Source organism: Scyliorhinus torazame, chromosome 21 (assembly GCF_047496885.1).
Source record: "Scyliorhinus torazame isolate Kashiwa2021f chromosome 21, sScyTor2.1, whole genome shotgun sequence".
NCBI classification, from domain to species: domain Eukaryota; kingdom Metazoa; phylum Chordata; class Chondrichthyes; order Carcharhiniformes; family Scyliorhinidae; genus Scyliorhinus; species Scyliorhinus torazame.
In genome coordinates this window covers 113,255,130-113,270,698 of record NC_092727.1, presented here as the reverse complement: position 1 = coordinate 113,270,698, position 15,569 = coordinate 113,255,130, and the positions used below count along the sequence as shown (strand labels likewise).

The 15,569-nt window shown below is 49.4% G+C and overlaps 1 protein-coding gene across 1 annotated transcript in view; it reads left to right on the top strand.

The window, feature by feature from the left end:
- The window catches only part of psme3 (proteasome activator subunit 3), a 48,619-nt gene that overhangs the window by 3,725 nt on the left and 29,325 nt on the right, over positions 1-15,569 (top strand). The window contains exons 2-4 of the mRNA XM_072487292.1: positions 6,905-6,937; positions 12,066-12,128; positions 12,548-12,655. Coding sequence (XP_072343393.1) covers positions 6,905-6,937; positions 12,066-12,128; positions 12,548-12,655 — 204 coding nt within the window. The remainder of the gene's footprint in view (positions 1-6,904; positions 6,938-12,065; positions 12,129-12,547; positions 12,656-15,569) is intronic.

Genomic DNA, 15,569 nt, shown 5'->3' with positions numbered 1-15,569 from the left:
CTGTCAGTGGTACGGAAACTTCTGGAAACTAGTTTGAGGGGGAAAATCAATAGTCACTTAGACAATTTAAGGATAATTAAGGGAAGCCACGATGGATTAAGGGAAAGTCATGTTTAACTAACTTGCTGTGGTTTGAGGAGGTAACAGAGAAGGTTGATAAAGACAACACTTGATTTTTATATGGCTTTTCAAATGGCATATGATACAGTGACACACAACAAACAGACTTGTGAGCAAAATTCTAGCTCATGGAATAAACGGGAAAGTAGGCACTTGGACAATAAATTAACTGAGTGACAGGAGACATAGAGCATTGATAAATGCTTGTTTTTCAGATTCAAGGTAGGTTTGTAGTGGAGTTCCCCAGGGGTCAGTGTTGGAACCTTGGTCTTCCTGATATATATTAATGACCTAGACTGGGGCAGCACAGTGGTTAGCACTGCTGCCTCACGGTGCCGAGGTCCCAGGTTTGATCCCGGCTCTGGGTCACTGCCCATGTGGAGTTTGCACATTCTCCCCATGTCTGCGTGGGTTTTGCCCCCACAGCCCAAAGATGTGCTGGCTAGGTGAATTGGCCACGCTAAATTGTCCCTTAATTGGAAAAAATGAATTGGGTACTTTAAATTTATAATTAAACAAAATTAATGACCTAGACTGTGGTGTTCAGGGACATGATTTCAAAATTTGGAGGTGATATGAAGATTGCGACTATTGCCAACTGTGATGAGGATTGTCTTGAACTTCAATAGGACATGGGCATGTTGGTGGATTGGACAGACCAGCAGCAGGTGAAGTTCAATGCAGAGAGGCGTGTGATTCATTTCGGCAGAAAGAATATGGAGAGACATCATTAAACAAAGTGAGAAACTAAACGGATTGCACGAATTTCGGTGTAGATGTACTCAAGTCATTCAAGATGGCAGGGCTTGTTGAGAGAGCAGTTAATCAAGCAAATACTGTATTAGGCTTTATTAATCAGGGCATTGAGTACACGAATAATGAGGTTAGGTTGAACTTGTTTTAAGACACTAGATAGGCCTCATCTGGAGTTCTGCATCCATTTCTGACTGCCATATTTGAGAAAGGATGTGAAGGCATTGGAGAGAGTACAGAGGAGATTCACAAGAATGATTCCAAAGATAACGAACCATAGCAATGAGGATGGATTGGAGAGGTTAGGACTATTTTCCCTGGAGAAAAGAAAGTTGAGAAGAGATTTGATAAGTGTTCAAGATCCTGAGGGTTATAGATGGGATAAATAATGGGAAACTGTTCCCACTTGAGAGCATCAATAATCAGAGCAGTGCTTTTTAAACTTGTTTTGCCCGGGACCCACTTTTACCAACATGCCGACCACTGGGACCCACGCCCTCCGACATTCCCAACACACCATTTTTGCTTACCTTTAATGCGACAGGCGAGCCTGCTTGGTCCTCACGATCTCGCTCCAATCAGGTTTACAGGAGGAGAGGACAATGCACATATCGGGTGCAGAGTTCAGCCGGTTCCTTTGTGCTGTCTTTTTTGTGAGGACAGAAATTTCAACCTTGCACATGTAGATCATTATGAAGGGCAATAGCAACCAAATGCTCATTTTACTCAGCACTAGATACTCCTCGGAGATGCTACTCCAGAATGCTGACAGCCTCATGGATTTGTGGCATGTATTTAATGTGCAGTAACAGGTGCGGCGCAGAAGCTCAGCCTCTTCATTTGGAGTCGGTTGTAAGTTAATAACTCAAAAGGATTTTCCCCCCACCTTCTCTTTCAAAATCTGAAACCTCTCTGGAAAGTAGCAACAATAACTGTTGATCAGCGCAACAACCGAATAAGGTTTGCCAGTCTATTGACCGTTCCCTTACTAATATTGTTTTCTTCGATGTGTCGTAGCAATGTGGTGAACATGTAGTAGTTTTGGCTTTATACTCTCACTTGCCAAGGACTCACCTGTTTCTTCACCAGTGCCAAAAGCAATCATCGTTCCCTTGCAATTTGAGGTTCAGTTTGTTTAGAATTGATAAGATATAGTTGGTATGGTAAGATATAGTTGGCATCTAACTCTCATTTGCCAGTGCTTCCCTGCATATAACACACACAGACTTTGCACCTGATTTGCATTGGCACAATTAACAAATTCATACCCCCAGAAATCATCTTTATACTGCTTTGTCCCCAATTTCAGTTTCTTCTTAATGGGAAGATCATCAGAGGCCCTGGAGCTCTGTCCTCAGCTCACACGAGCACTGCTTTCTCCTGCTGTGGTCTTTCCTGCGAAGCCCTCTTCAGCAGCTTCAGTTGTCAGATCGTGGCCTATTTGTGTCTCAGGCCCTCTCTTCCTTATTCCGAAATGACACATCTTCAGCTCTTCACAGTCCTGTTGCTTGCTTGCTGGCAGCTACAAAATGGAGGAATCTCCTTGTGATTTCACGGGCCGTGCTTTCTGGCGGGAAGACTGTCATTCTGAAAAAGAAATTTGGTCCTGGGACAGCTCGCTGACGACAGGAGGAGGCTGGGCTCCGGGCCTGCGCACTGCCAGATCCGCCCGAACGGGCACGCACACACGGGACAGGCATTCTTGAAAGCCGGTCGTGGCCGATGGGCGCTTCTCCCGTGATTGGAAACACCGCAACCCTCCCAACACCCGCTTCCTGCGAGGGTGGTGGAGGCAGGTTCGATAGAGGTATTCAGGGAGAGTTGGATTGCTATCTGCAATGAAAGAATGTGCAAGGTTACAGGGATAAGGCAGGGGAGGGGGCCTCGGTAGATTGCCCTTTCAGAGAGACAATGCCAACTCAGTGGAATAAATGGCCTCCTTCTGCACTGTAAAGATCCTTTAATTCTGTGGTTCATTAGCCAGAACAAAACATTGTGTAGAAGAAAGTAATTTGTCATATTGGCACTTTCTCACCCACTTGCTGATCCCCAGGATTTTTAAGTCATTTTCTGAGATTTCTAGCGTCATAAACTCAAACAAACTTGTGCTGAATTGCTTGATTTTCTACTCTATTCAAAAATAATTAGACTTATAAATATTGATACGGTGACAAATATATTGGCTATAGCTCATACACTGCTATACCCGCTGTACCAGGCTCAAAGTTGATGGTTCTACATCTGGATGTGATAAAGTTCATATGTTAACTCTTAAATCAATATTCCGAAATCTATGGCTATCACAGACTATTATAAAGCAAAAAATACTTTAACTCTGTCCTTTGGTTCACTGCCATCTATTTCTAATATCAAATCTTATACATTTGCATTATGTCTCAATGTTTACCTTTTGGTTGGTAGAATCCTTACAGTGCGGAAAGAGGCCATTCCGCCCATCGAACCTGCACCGGCCCTCCAAAGAGCACTTTACCTAGGTCAATTCGTCTGCCCACCCCACGCTATCCCCATAACCTACCCTGCGCATGCCTGGCCACCAGGGGACAATTTAGCATGGACAATCCACCTAACCTGCACACCTTTGGACTGGGGGAGGAAACCCAGACAGACGCAGGAAGAACATGCAAACTCCACCCAGTCGCCTGGAATTGAACCCGGGTCCCTGTCGTGTGAGGCAGCAGTGCTTGCCACTGTGCCACCCATTGTCAATTCAGATTATAATTTTTCTCCTTTTTCAGTATTCTGTTCCACGGTTAAGCCCCCTAACAAAACTAGGGTCAATTTGCAAATTTGCAGAAGTATTTTATATTCTCGAGTACAGTCGATTTGTTTAACCGCACAAATGTAGGATTTAACCATGGTTCATGGCCCCAAAACCCCTCTCATCTATGAGAATGTTGAACTCTCATCTTCCCCACGTCATTCTCACGTAGAAAGCGTGCGCTGCGTGCGCCGACTCTGCATACACAAATTTGTCATTTGCACTTTAACACTTTGCAAGAATTCACGGGGCAGGAACCCCTGCGACTGGCGAGTGTTGACTGTAATTGAACTGACTATTTAACACTGCCTCTGCAAGTCGCTAATTCAGCAGCACAGTGGTTAGCACTGCTGCTTCACAGCTCCAGGGTCCCAGGTTCGATTCCCAGCTTGGGTCACTGTCTGTGCGGAGTCTGCACGTTTTCCCCGTGTGTGTGATGGGTTTCCTCCGGGTGCTCCAGTTTCTTCACACAATTCCCAAAAGACGTGCTGTTCGGTGAATTGGGCAACCTGAATTCTCCCTCCACGTACCCAAACAGGTGCCGGAATGTGGCGACTAGGGGTTTTTCACAGTAACTTCATTGCAGTGTTAATGTAAGCCTACTTTGACACAAATAAAGTTTATTATTATTAAATTCCCCCAGACTTTGCATTCATTTTTAAGGGCTTCACATATGCTTACTCTAGGACCAGCTGCACCTCCTATTTAAAGCGTGGGCTCTCAACTCTTTCTAAAGCCCCGCGATTGTCATCCCTCCTCATGTGCTTTTTACATTGCTGGCAGCCTATTAAAGTACTACATGTACTGCAGTGGTTTTCAAATCTATTTATGGGTGAGCCTCCAGAAATATTGTTGTATTCCATGGGATCCTTGTACAGTAAACATTGTACTACTCGGAACTCTACCAACTGGAATTCTTTACCAACTGGAATTTCTGTGGCGTCTGTTTTTTGACTGGAGGTTACACTCATCCCTCTGAAGCCGGTGCTAACCTTTGTTCCCTGTCAGCCCCACGCTGTCAGCTACTAAAAATTGTCAAAATCACAGGTGCTTGTAATCCAGAGCCTGCCCTCGCTCCAGTCTCGGCCTTCAATTGTGCCCCTCAGTGCCACACTCTAGATTCACCCACTTCCGCGCGACCTCAACACCAGCTTCACTACTCAATCCTCCAGGAACTTTCTGGTTGGTTGAAAATGCGGATCTCTTAGGTAGACATCATTTTGGATTAACCGACACCAACCATTCACCATGCATTGCGGATAACAGAAATTTTACTGCACTCCCTTCTGAAAGATGTTACCGGAACATACCTCTTCATTCACCTGAGGAAGGAGCAGCGCTCCGAAAGCTAGTGACATCGAAACAAACTTGTTGGACTTTAACCTGGTGTTGTAAGACTTCGTACCGACTATACAGAGGAGAACAATGTATTTATTGTTAGGACCCCAATAGATCCATAACTAAGAACGATTGCCTGATTGGCTCAGGTCTGAGAACCAAATATAACCCATTATAAGATCTACAGGAAAGATGGGGAGAATGGTGAATGGGCAAGAGTCGCTCTAGTGATGGAGGATGAAATTACATCAATGAGAAGAGAGAATATAACTAGTTAAGCATGTAGTGGAGACTTAATGGGTCGATTTAAGAGTAATGGGAGCTGTGTATAGGCTTTCTGGCAGCTGTGAAGTGTTAGAATGGCTAAATGAATAAATTGGACAATCATTAGCAAAGTTAGTGTGGGATTTTAATTTTGGTTAGTTTGGTATAAGCACACAAATAAAATTGCAGAGATTTTCATAGATTAGGTAAACAGGCAAAATTGATGAATGGATGTCAGTGCAGACAAATCAGGAGTGCAATATGATGATTTCCATTTGCTTGGATGACCACAGCTCCAACAACACTCCAGAAGCTTGACACCATCCAGGACAAAGCAGCCCGCTTGACTGCTACCCATTCACTAACCTTTAATACCCTCCACCACCAATGCGTAATGCCAGCAGCGTGTACCATCCACAAGCTGCACTGCCAGAACTCACCAAAACTTCTTAGACAACATCTTCCAAACCCGCAACCACTACCATTTAGAAGGATAACATCTGGAGGTTCCTCCCCAAACCCCATGTCACCCTGACTTGGATGGAAATATCTCGCTGTGCCTTCGCTGTCACTTGCTGTGGGTGTACCTACACAACTGCAGCGTGTCAAGAAGGCAGTTCACCGCCACCTTCTCGAGGGAAAGGCGGGATGAGTAGTACATGTTGACCTAGCAAAGCAACGGCCACAGCCCAAGAATTAATGCAAAAGATATACGGTCATCACTTTGGATCTAAGAGAATAGAATAGTGAGTGGTTTGAATTTTGAACGCACTACATGAGAAGCATTCAATGGAATTGGGATCTTATCTGAAAAGGAAGGATGTTCAGGGTTACAGTAGACGTTGGGGGAACGGCATTAGGTAAGTTGTTCATTCAGAGAGCCAGAGAATGGGCCAAATAACATAGATAATATGTCCTGGGCTGATACAGAAAGTAGTCAAAGAGCTTAATGGAAGGCTAGCCTTTTATATCTACAGACCTAAAATGCCAGCAGGGAGGAGATTATGCTACAGCTGTACAAAGCCCCGGTTTGACGACACCTGGAGTGTTTTGAGCAGTTCTGGACACAACCTCAGTGGAATGACGCATTGACCTTGGTGGGAGTGTAATGCAGAATGATACCTGGACCCTAAGGGTTAAATTACGAGAACAAATTCCACAGGCTGGGGTTATAGTCCTTGGAATTGAAAATAATTAAAGGGGCGTGTTGATCAAGATTTCAAGATGTTAAGAGGAATGAATGGGATGGAGCGAAGCTGTTTGGTTGGAGAGTCCGAGGTGATGGGGCATTGTTGAAAAGCTAGAGCTGGGCCTTACAGCAATGAGTTTGGAAACACGTTTTGACAAATGTCAATGAATGCTAAATTAGATCAATTAAAATCAGGTTGATATATTTCTGTTGACCAAATGTATAACAGAAAGTAGGGATGTGGAATTCAGTCACCGAGTAGCCATGATCTCGTTGAATGGGAAAACGGGTTCGTGGGACTAAATGGGCCTGTTGCTATGTTCCTTTGATTGAAATGTGATGTAAGATTGCTAGAAATAAGATCTGATAAGGCCTAGGAACCCCTGTTTGAAAATCATTGCGATAAGTGACTTTTTTTCATATTATATTAGCTATAACATATTCCTTTTTCTCTGTTTTAGGTGGATGCTTTCAGGGAGCGAATGACTGCTGAAGTAAGTAGCTAATTGATTCACAATGTGTTGAAAATAACTGATGAACGGGCGATTTATATCCCTCAATCGTTTTCCCTCTAGCTTTGCATGTAACAAGATTCATTCATTATTTGCTCCTAGATGCGGAGACGATCAGTTTCCAGGTCCCTGCTGGAAACATGAACAGACCACTTATTGACTGCTCTCTGATTTTTATATCTAAATCCAATTTGAGTTTTATCCCATTCTGGTATTACTGGAGTGGCACAGTGGTTAGCACTGCTGCTTCACAGCGCCAGGGTCCTGGGTTCAATTCTGGCCTTGGGTGACTGTCTGGAGTTTTCTCCGGGTGCTTCGAGACAGGATCTACTCCCATTTGGAAGCAAATGGACGTATTAGTGAGAGGCAGCACGGTTTTGTGAAGGGGAGGTCGTGTCTCACTAACTTGATAGAGTTTTTCGAGGAGGTCACTAAGATGATTGATGCAGGTAGGGCAGTAGATGTTGTCTATATGGACTTCAGTAAGGCCTTTGACAAGGTCCCTCATGGTAGACTAGTACAAAAGGTGAAGTCACACGGGATCAGGGGTGAACTGGCAAGGTGGATACAGAACTGGCTAGGCCATAGAAGGCAGAGGGTAGCAATGGAGGGATGCTTTTCTAATTGGAGGGCTGTGACCAGTGGTGTTCCACAGGGATCAGTGCTGGGACCTTTGCTCTTTGTAGTATATATAAATGATTTGGAGGAAAATGTAACTGGTCTGATTAGTAAGTTTGCAGACGACACAAAGGTTGGTGGAATTGCGGATAGCGATGAGGACTGTCGGAGGATACAGCAGGATTTAGATTGTCTGGAGACTTGGGCGGAGAGATGGCAGATGGAGTTTAACCTGGACAAATGTGAGGTAATGCATTTTGGAAGGGCTAATGCAGGTAGGGAATATACAGTGAATGGTAGAACCCTCAAGAGTATTGAAAGTCAAAGAGATCTAGGAGTACAGGTCCACAGATCACTGAAAGGGGCTACACAGGTGGAGAAGGTAGTCAAGAAGGCATACGGCATGCTTGCCTTCATTGGCCGGGGCATTGAGTATAAGAATTGGCAAGTCATGTTGCAGCTGTATAGAACCTTAGTTAGGCCACACTTGGAGTATAGTGTTCAATTCTGGTCGCCACACTACCAGAAGGATGTGGAGGCTTTAGAGAGGGTGCAGAAGAGATTTACCAGAATGTTGCCTGGTATGGAGGGCATAAGCTATGAGGAGCGATTGAATAAACTCGGTTTGTTCTCACTGGAACGAAGGAGGTTGAGGGGCGACCTGATAGAGGTATACAAAATTATGAGGGGCATAGACAGAGTGGATAGTCAGAGGCTTTTCCCCAGGGTAGAGGGGTCAATTACTAGGGGGCATAGGTTTAAGGTGAGAGGGGCAAAGTTTAGAGTAGATGTACGAGGCAAGTTTTTTACGCAGAGGGTAGTGGGTGCCTGGAACTCACTACCGGAGGAGGTAGTGGAGGCAGGGACGATAGGGACATTTAAGGGGCATCTTGACAAATATATGAATAGGATGGGAATAGAAGGATACGGACCCAGGAAGTGTAGAAGATTGTAGTTTAGTCGGGCAGTATGGTCGGCACGGGCTTGGAGGGCCGAAGGGCCTGTTCCTGTGCTGTACATTTCTTTGTTCTTTGTTTTGCTCCAGTTTCCTCCCACGGTCCAACGACGCGCAAGTTAGGTGGATTGGCCATGCTTAAACAAAATGCCCTTAGTGTCCAAAGATGTGCAGGTTAGGTGTGGTCACAAGGATAGGGCAGAGGAGTGAGCCTAGGTCAGCTGCTCTTTCAGAGGGTCGGTGCAGACTCAATGGGCCAAATTGTCTCCTTCTGCACTGTAGGGATTCTATGATTCTGCTGTTGAGACCATGGGTCCGTTTTTGGTATTATGGGTGTAGAGTTATACAAGTGGTCAGACTCTATTCCTTTCTCACACAAAAAGTGTACAGATGGTCAGACTCTTCCTTTCCCACAAAAAAGTGCAAAGGACAAAGGTCACAGATGGCCTTTGCCGTTAATTCTAATTCTATATTCCTGTGGGGCTTTGCCCATTAGCCTGCAGCTTAGTTCCAGATATCCGAAATGCTTTTGTTGTGAAATGCTTACTGGATGATTGCCGCTCCCCAGTGGATGAAAGAAAATTAACAGGTGATTTGTCCAAAGACGGCTGTTAACTTGTGACTGGTTCAGAACAGCAGTGCTGGAGGACTAGGCTTGGGTGTTTGCCTAACCACATGATGGCACATGATCCTGGATGATTGAGGATCAAAATAGAGGCTTCATAGGCTTGTCTCTGAAAACAAAACTGACCAATCATGTTTAATTCTTGGAGTCGTTGTAAGGAGTTTCATCCCTTGCTTCCCTGCTAACATCTAGGTGATGGAGAAAAACTTTCCCAAGCGCAGCTCGTTTGGCAATTGGATATGGTGGATATTCGCAACAGCCAAATTATTTTATTATTTCTAATGTTATATTATGCATAGTAATTTTTAAAAACATTGTTGTGAAAATCTAGTTTTCAATTCGTATGTTTTTAGAATATAGCATATGAAAATATAATTTTTTGTCTGGAGGTTAAAGTGTTTAATCGGAAACATTTGGTTCTGAAATTGGTATGCCATTCAGATGAGAACGGGAGTTTTCAGACTAGTATGGCTGTAGGCTTTTTTAATTTAGAGTACCCAATACTTTTTTTTTTATAATTAAGGGGCAATTTAGGATGGCCAATCCACCTACCTGCACATCTTTGGGTTGTGGGGGTCAGACCCATGCAGACACGGGGAGAAAGTGCAAACTCCACGGCAGTGACCTGGGCTGGGATCGAACCCAGGTCCTCAGCGCCGTGAATGAGCAGTGCTAACCCCTTGGTATGCCATTCAGGTGAATGCAGTGCAAACAAGTCTAGGTTTATTACACTCTAGATCAATTGTCACGGCAGCACGGTGGCGCAGTGAGTAGCACTGCTGCCTCACGGCGCTGAGGTCCCAGGTTCGATCCTGGCTCTGGGTCACTGTCCATGTGGAGTTTGCACATTCTCCCCGTGTTTGAGTGGGTTTCGTCCCCACAACCCAAAGATGCGCAGGGTAGGTGGGTTGGTCACGCTAAATTGCCCCTTAATTGGAAAAAATGAATTGGGTACTCTAAATTTTTTTTTTTTTTAAATCAATTGTATTTATCTTAAGGTAAGAAGTAAAGCTACAAAAGCAATAAATAATAGGGGGCCTTCTGCCTTAGTTTGTAAAGGAGCCAGACGTTTTCTTACTTATTTCACTAATAACCTGAAAGCACCTTTGTAAACATGAGGGTTTCATCATGGACAAGGGGAATTTGCAGAGACGGCAGTTGCATTCATTGGAAACATCAATTGTTCATATGTGTTACAGAAACAGAGTTGTGTTGAAGGTAAAATCATATGTTTACATTTCGGTTTGAGACCATCGCAAAACATGCCACGTTGTCATAGAGATGGGTTGTATGGGTAGAAGGTTAATTTATTTTAGTTATCTAGGTTTTGGCTCAAAACAGGCAGTGACCGTTTTGTTTTGGTGTATATCACTTTTGGGGGGGTGGGGGGGGTGAATAGAGCCAACAGGAGAAGATTGTTTGTCAGGCCTGCAGTTTAAGCAGCGAAAATATTAACTTTATAATTTACTGTGTTAAATATGGTTGGGGCTCGAGCTCAGTTTGGATTTTAAGGAGGAAAAGCGGCTAGGAGATTTATCAGTTTGCAACGAGAGGAAGAAATCCACAGTGGTCCTCACAGCCTTGTGGCAGGAAGCAGTCAGCAGAGTTAGCTTGGAAGCTGTGTGAATACAGCTGAATATCAGCCAGCAACCAGAACTAGGAGCTCAGGCATCCAATGTTGGAGGGTTGCATAGTTAAAAAGCTAATGGAAGGATCTAACCTAAAATCTTACTTTGGAGAATAGTTGAAATAAAGTGAATTCTGGGAGGCTGTGGAATATCTTGTGGGTTGATCCCTAAAGAAGTGAATGAACCTTGCAAGATTTTCAAAAAGTAAAAGGGAATTCTAGGGGGGGGGAAACAAAAGGTGGAATTAAGTTCTTGCATAAATAATAATAAAGTATAGTGTTCAGTTAATAGTGTTTAATTCTCATATAAAATGTTTTTGTTTAAAATTGTGACATTGTGTGGCGTAATTCTGTTAAGTGTTGACAGTGCCTAACATGATTAGAACAATTTGTAATTCCCTGGGGCATTTGCCTTAATGTTTTGTTAAGATCCCAGACCAGACCTCAGCATTTGTTAGAATACCGGACAAGAACCCCAAACATTTTTTTTGATTTGTAAAACTGAGGAAAGGTTAGATGCTCCGGGAATGATTCCACTGACCAATGGTTATCTTTCATATTAAAACAAACATTATTATTAACACAGAATTAAACTACATTAACATCACAGAAAATAGCTTACAATTAGCAGTTAAACAATTCTTAATAAAAGAAAATACTTTAATTTCTGACTGGTACCTTCCCTATCTCCAATCAAGCAAAGCATGTCACAGGTCAACGGCCACTTTAGCAAACAAAGGGTTACTTGCTGTACACTTGAATAGAGATTCCTTGGAAAGACTGCTTGAAGAGCGAGTGAGGCGGTGAGAGTTGGCGTATTTCCTCCATATTACGTCTCTATGACTCTATTATACTTTAAAAGTTATTTCATTTATAAATATAGGACTTTAAGAATGTACAGTCTTCCAAGTTACAGAGGATAATGTTTCTTGGTATTCGTTTTCATGGGAAAGGTCCTACAGGACCCAAGTACAGCTTGCACAATGGTTGCAATGGGCAAAATCTAATTTAAATTGTTTCGTTTTCACTTTTCAGGAACCAAACTGCAACTTTAAGTGAGGATTTATACCGTAATTCCACGTCATTTCTGTCAGCCTCTTTCTTTTGTACCTGGAAATGTATGAACCAAGCATGAATATTTTTGATATAGTCCGTAAAAAATATAATAAACAAATAAAATTGCCATGTCATTTGTGCCTTACGGTGCATCAGTTATCTAGCGTGTTGGAAACGGCATGATCCATATTGGCACTATTCTGATTTGCATTTTTGTCTTGCACTTTAGGCAGAAGACTTAGTTGCAAGTTTTTTTCCAAAGAAGCTATTGGAACTGGATGGTTTTCTGAAGGTAAGATGCACAAACATTTTGTGGATATGATAAATTCAGCATTCTCAATGCGTCAGGCTCAAAAGGCGTGTGGATTGGGCATAGAGCTACAATATTGAGGAGCTGATCTCTAACCTGTATTCCCTGTTAGAGGGACTTTATTGTTTTGTGTAGACCTATAATAATTGCAATCTTTAAATGACAAATTTGTGTTTAAACAGCTCTTTACGAGTGTGTTTTCTGTTAGTTTAGTAATTATATTTTTATTTTGTGTAGTATCTCATTATTGTTGGCAGCCAATACAAATGGAAATTAATTGGCTTCCTTTATTAGAGCACATGCAGTATTGCAATGTCCACACTGATTTGCTCATTACACATTGTATGGCCAAAGTAGTGTTTTTGTTATAAATTATCTAACTGTAGATGTATTCATTTCAGGAACCCCTCTTGAATATTTCGGATTTGGCTACTATTCATTCGGACCTCAACTTGCCTGTGCCAGAACCTATAATGTTAACCAACAGCCATGATGGTTTGGATAGTGCAGTGAGTATTTCAGAAGGAGAGGATTGTGCATGATCTCTTGGGTGGAGGTGGTGTGGGGAGGGAGGGGGGGGGGGGTGGGAGACAGTGTGGAAGGGGGGGTGGAGGTGGTGTGGGGGAGGGGGTGGAGGCAGGGAGGGGGATAAGGCGGTGTGGGGGAGGGGGTGGAGGCGGTGTGGGGGAGGGGGTGGAGGCGGTGTGGGAGGGGCTGGAGGAGGGGAGGGGGGTGCAGGTGGTGCGGGGGGAGAGGGTGGAGGCGGTGCGGGGGAGGGGCTGGAGGAGGGGAGGGGGTGCGGGGGGAGAGGGCGGAGGCGGTGCGGGGGAGGGGAGGGGGGTGCAGGTGGTGCGGGGGGAGAGGGTGGAGGCGGTGCGGGGGGAGAGGGTGGAGGCGGTGCGGGGGAGGGGCTGGAGGAGGGGAGGGGGTGCGGGGGGAGAGGGCGGAGGCGGTGCGGGGGAGGGGGGGTGCGGGGGGAGAGGGCGGAGGCGGTGCGGGGGAGGGGGGGTGCGGGGGGAGAGGGCGGAGGCGGTGCGGGGGAGGGGGGATGGAGGGGGGTGCGGGGGGAGAGGGCGGAGGCGGTGCGGGGGAGGGGGGATGGAGGGGGTTGGAGGCAGGGAGGGGGGTGGAGGCGGTGTGGGGAGGGGGGTGGAGGCGGTGTGGGGAGGGGGTGGAGGCGGTGTGGGGAGGGGGGTGGAGGCGGTGTGGGGAGGGGGGTGGAGGCGGTGTGGGGAGGGGGGTGGAGGCGGTGTGGGGAGGGGGGTGGAGGCGGTGTGGGGAGGGGGGTGGAGGCGGTGTGGGGAGGGGGGTGGAGGCGGTGCGGGGGAGGGGGTGGAGGCGGTGCGAGGGAGGGGGTGGAGGCGGTGTGGGGGGAGGGGGTGGAGGCGGTGTGGGGGAAGGGGGCGGAGGCGGTGTGGGGGAGGGGGCGGAGGCGGTGTGGGGGATGGGGGGGTGGAGGTGGTGCGGGGGTGGAGGTGGTGCGGGGGTGGAGGTGGTGCGGGGGTGGAGGCGGTGCGGGGGAGGGGGTGGAGGCGGTGCGGGGGAGGGGGTGGAGGCGGTGCGGGGAGGAGGGGTGGAGGCGGTGCGGGGGAGGAGGGGTGGAGGCGGTGCGGGGAGGAGGGGTGGAGGCGGTGCGGGGGAGGAGGGGTGGAGGCGGTGCGGGGGAGGAGGGGTGGAGGCGGTGCGGGGGAGGAGGGGTGGAGGCGGTGCGGGGGAGGAGGGGTGGAGGCGGTGCGGGGGAGGAGGGGTGGAGGCGGTGCGGGGGAGGAGGGGTGGAGGCGGTGCGGGGAGGAGGGGTGGAGGGGAGGAGGGGTGGAGGGGAGGAGGGGTGGAGGCGGTGCGGGGGAGGAGGGGTGGAGGCGGTGCGGGGGAGGAGGGGTGGAGGCGGTGCGGGGAGGAGGGGTGGAGGCGGTGCGGGGGAGGAGGGGTGGAGGCGGTGCGGGGGAGGAGGGGTGGAGGCGGTGCGGGGGAGGAGGAGTGGAGGCGGTGCGGGGGAGGAGGGGTGGAGGCAGTGCGGGGGAGGAGGGGTGGAGGCAGTGCGGGGAGGTGTGAGGGGGATAGAGGCGTGGAGGGTGCAGGAGAGGGTGGAGGCAAGGAGGAGGAGGGGTGATAGAGGCGGTGTGCGGGAGGGGGGGTGGAGGCGGTGTGGGGAGGGGGGCTGGAGGCGGTGTGGGGAGGGGGGCTGGAGGCGGTGTGGGGAGGGGGGCTGGAGGCGGTGTGGGGAGGGGGCTGGAGGCGGTGTGGGGAGGGGTGTTGGAGGCTGTGTGGGGAGGGGTGTTGGAGGCTGTGTGGGAAGGGGGGCTGGAGGCTGTGTGGGAAGGGGGGCTGGAGGCGGTGTGGGGGGAAGGCGGTGTGGGGAGGGGTGGTGGAGGCGGTGTGGGGAGGGGGGCTGGAGGCGGTGTGGGGAGGGGTGGTGGAGGCGGTGTGGGGAGGGGTGGTGGAGGCGGTGTGGGGAGGGGTGGTGAAGGCGGTGCGGGGAGGGGTGGTGGAGGCGGTGCGGGGAGGGGTGGTGGAGGCGGTGCGGGGAGGGGTGGTGGAGGCGGTGCGGGGAGGGGGGGTGGAGGCGGTGCGGGGAGGGGGGGTGGAGGCGGTGCGGGGAGGGGGGGTGGAGGCGGTGCGGGGAGGGGGGGTGGAGGCGGTGCGGGGAGGGGGGGTGGAGGCGGTGCGGGGAGGGGGGGTGGAGGCGGTGCGGGGAGGGGGGGTGGAGGCGGTGCGGGGAGGGGGGTGGAGGCGGTGCGGGGAGGGGGTGGAGGCGGTCCGGGGAGGGACGTGGAGGCGGTGCGGGGAGAGGGGTGGGGGGGTTGAAGGCGGTGGAGGGGGGATGGGAGTGGGAGGGGGAGGTGTGAGGGGGGGATAGAGGCGGTGTGGGGTAGGGGGATTAGAGGTGGTGTGGGGAGGGGGTTAGAGGCGGTGTGGGGGAGGGGGGTTGGAAGCGGTGCGGGGGAGGGGGTGGAGGCGGTGCGGGGGAGGGGGTGGTGCGGGCGAGGGGGTGGAGGCGGTGCGGGGAGGAGGGGTGGAGGCGGTGCGGGGGAGGAGGGCTGGAGGCGGTGTGGGGAGGGGGGCTGGAGGCGGTGTGGGGAGGGGGGCTGGAGGCGGTGTGGGGAGGGGGGCTGGAGGCGGTGTGGGGAGGGGGGCTGGAGGCGGTGTGGGGAGCTGTGAGGGGGATGGAAGAGGCTGTGTTGGGAGGTGTGAGGGGGGTGGAGGCGGTGTGGGAGGGGGGCTGGAGGCGGTGTGGGGAGGAGGGCTGGAGGCGGTGTGGGGAGGGGGGCTGGAGGCGGTGTGGGGAGGGGGGCTGGAGGCGGTGTGGGGAGGGGGGCTGGAGGCGGTGTGGGGAGGGGGGCTGGAGGCGGTGTGGGGAGGGGGGCTGGAGGCGGTGTGGGGAGGGGGGCTGGAGGCGGTGTGGGGAGGGGGGCTGGAGGCGGT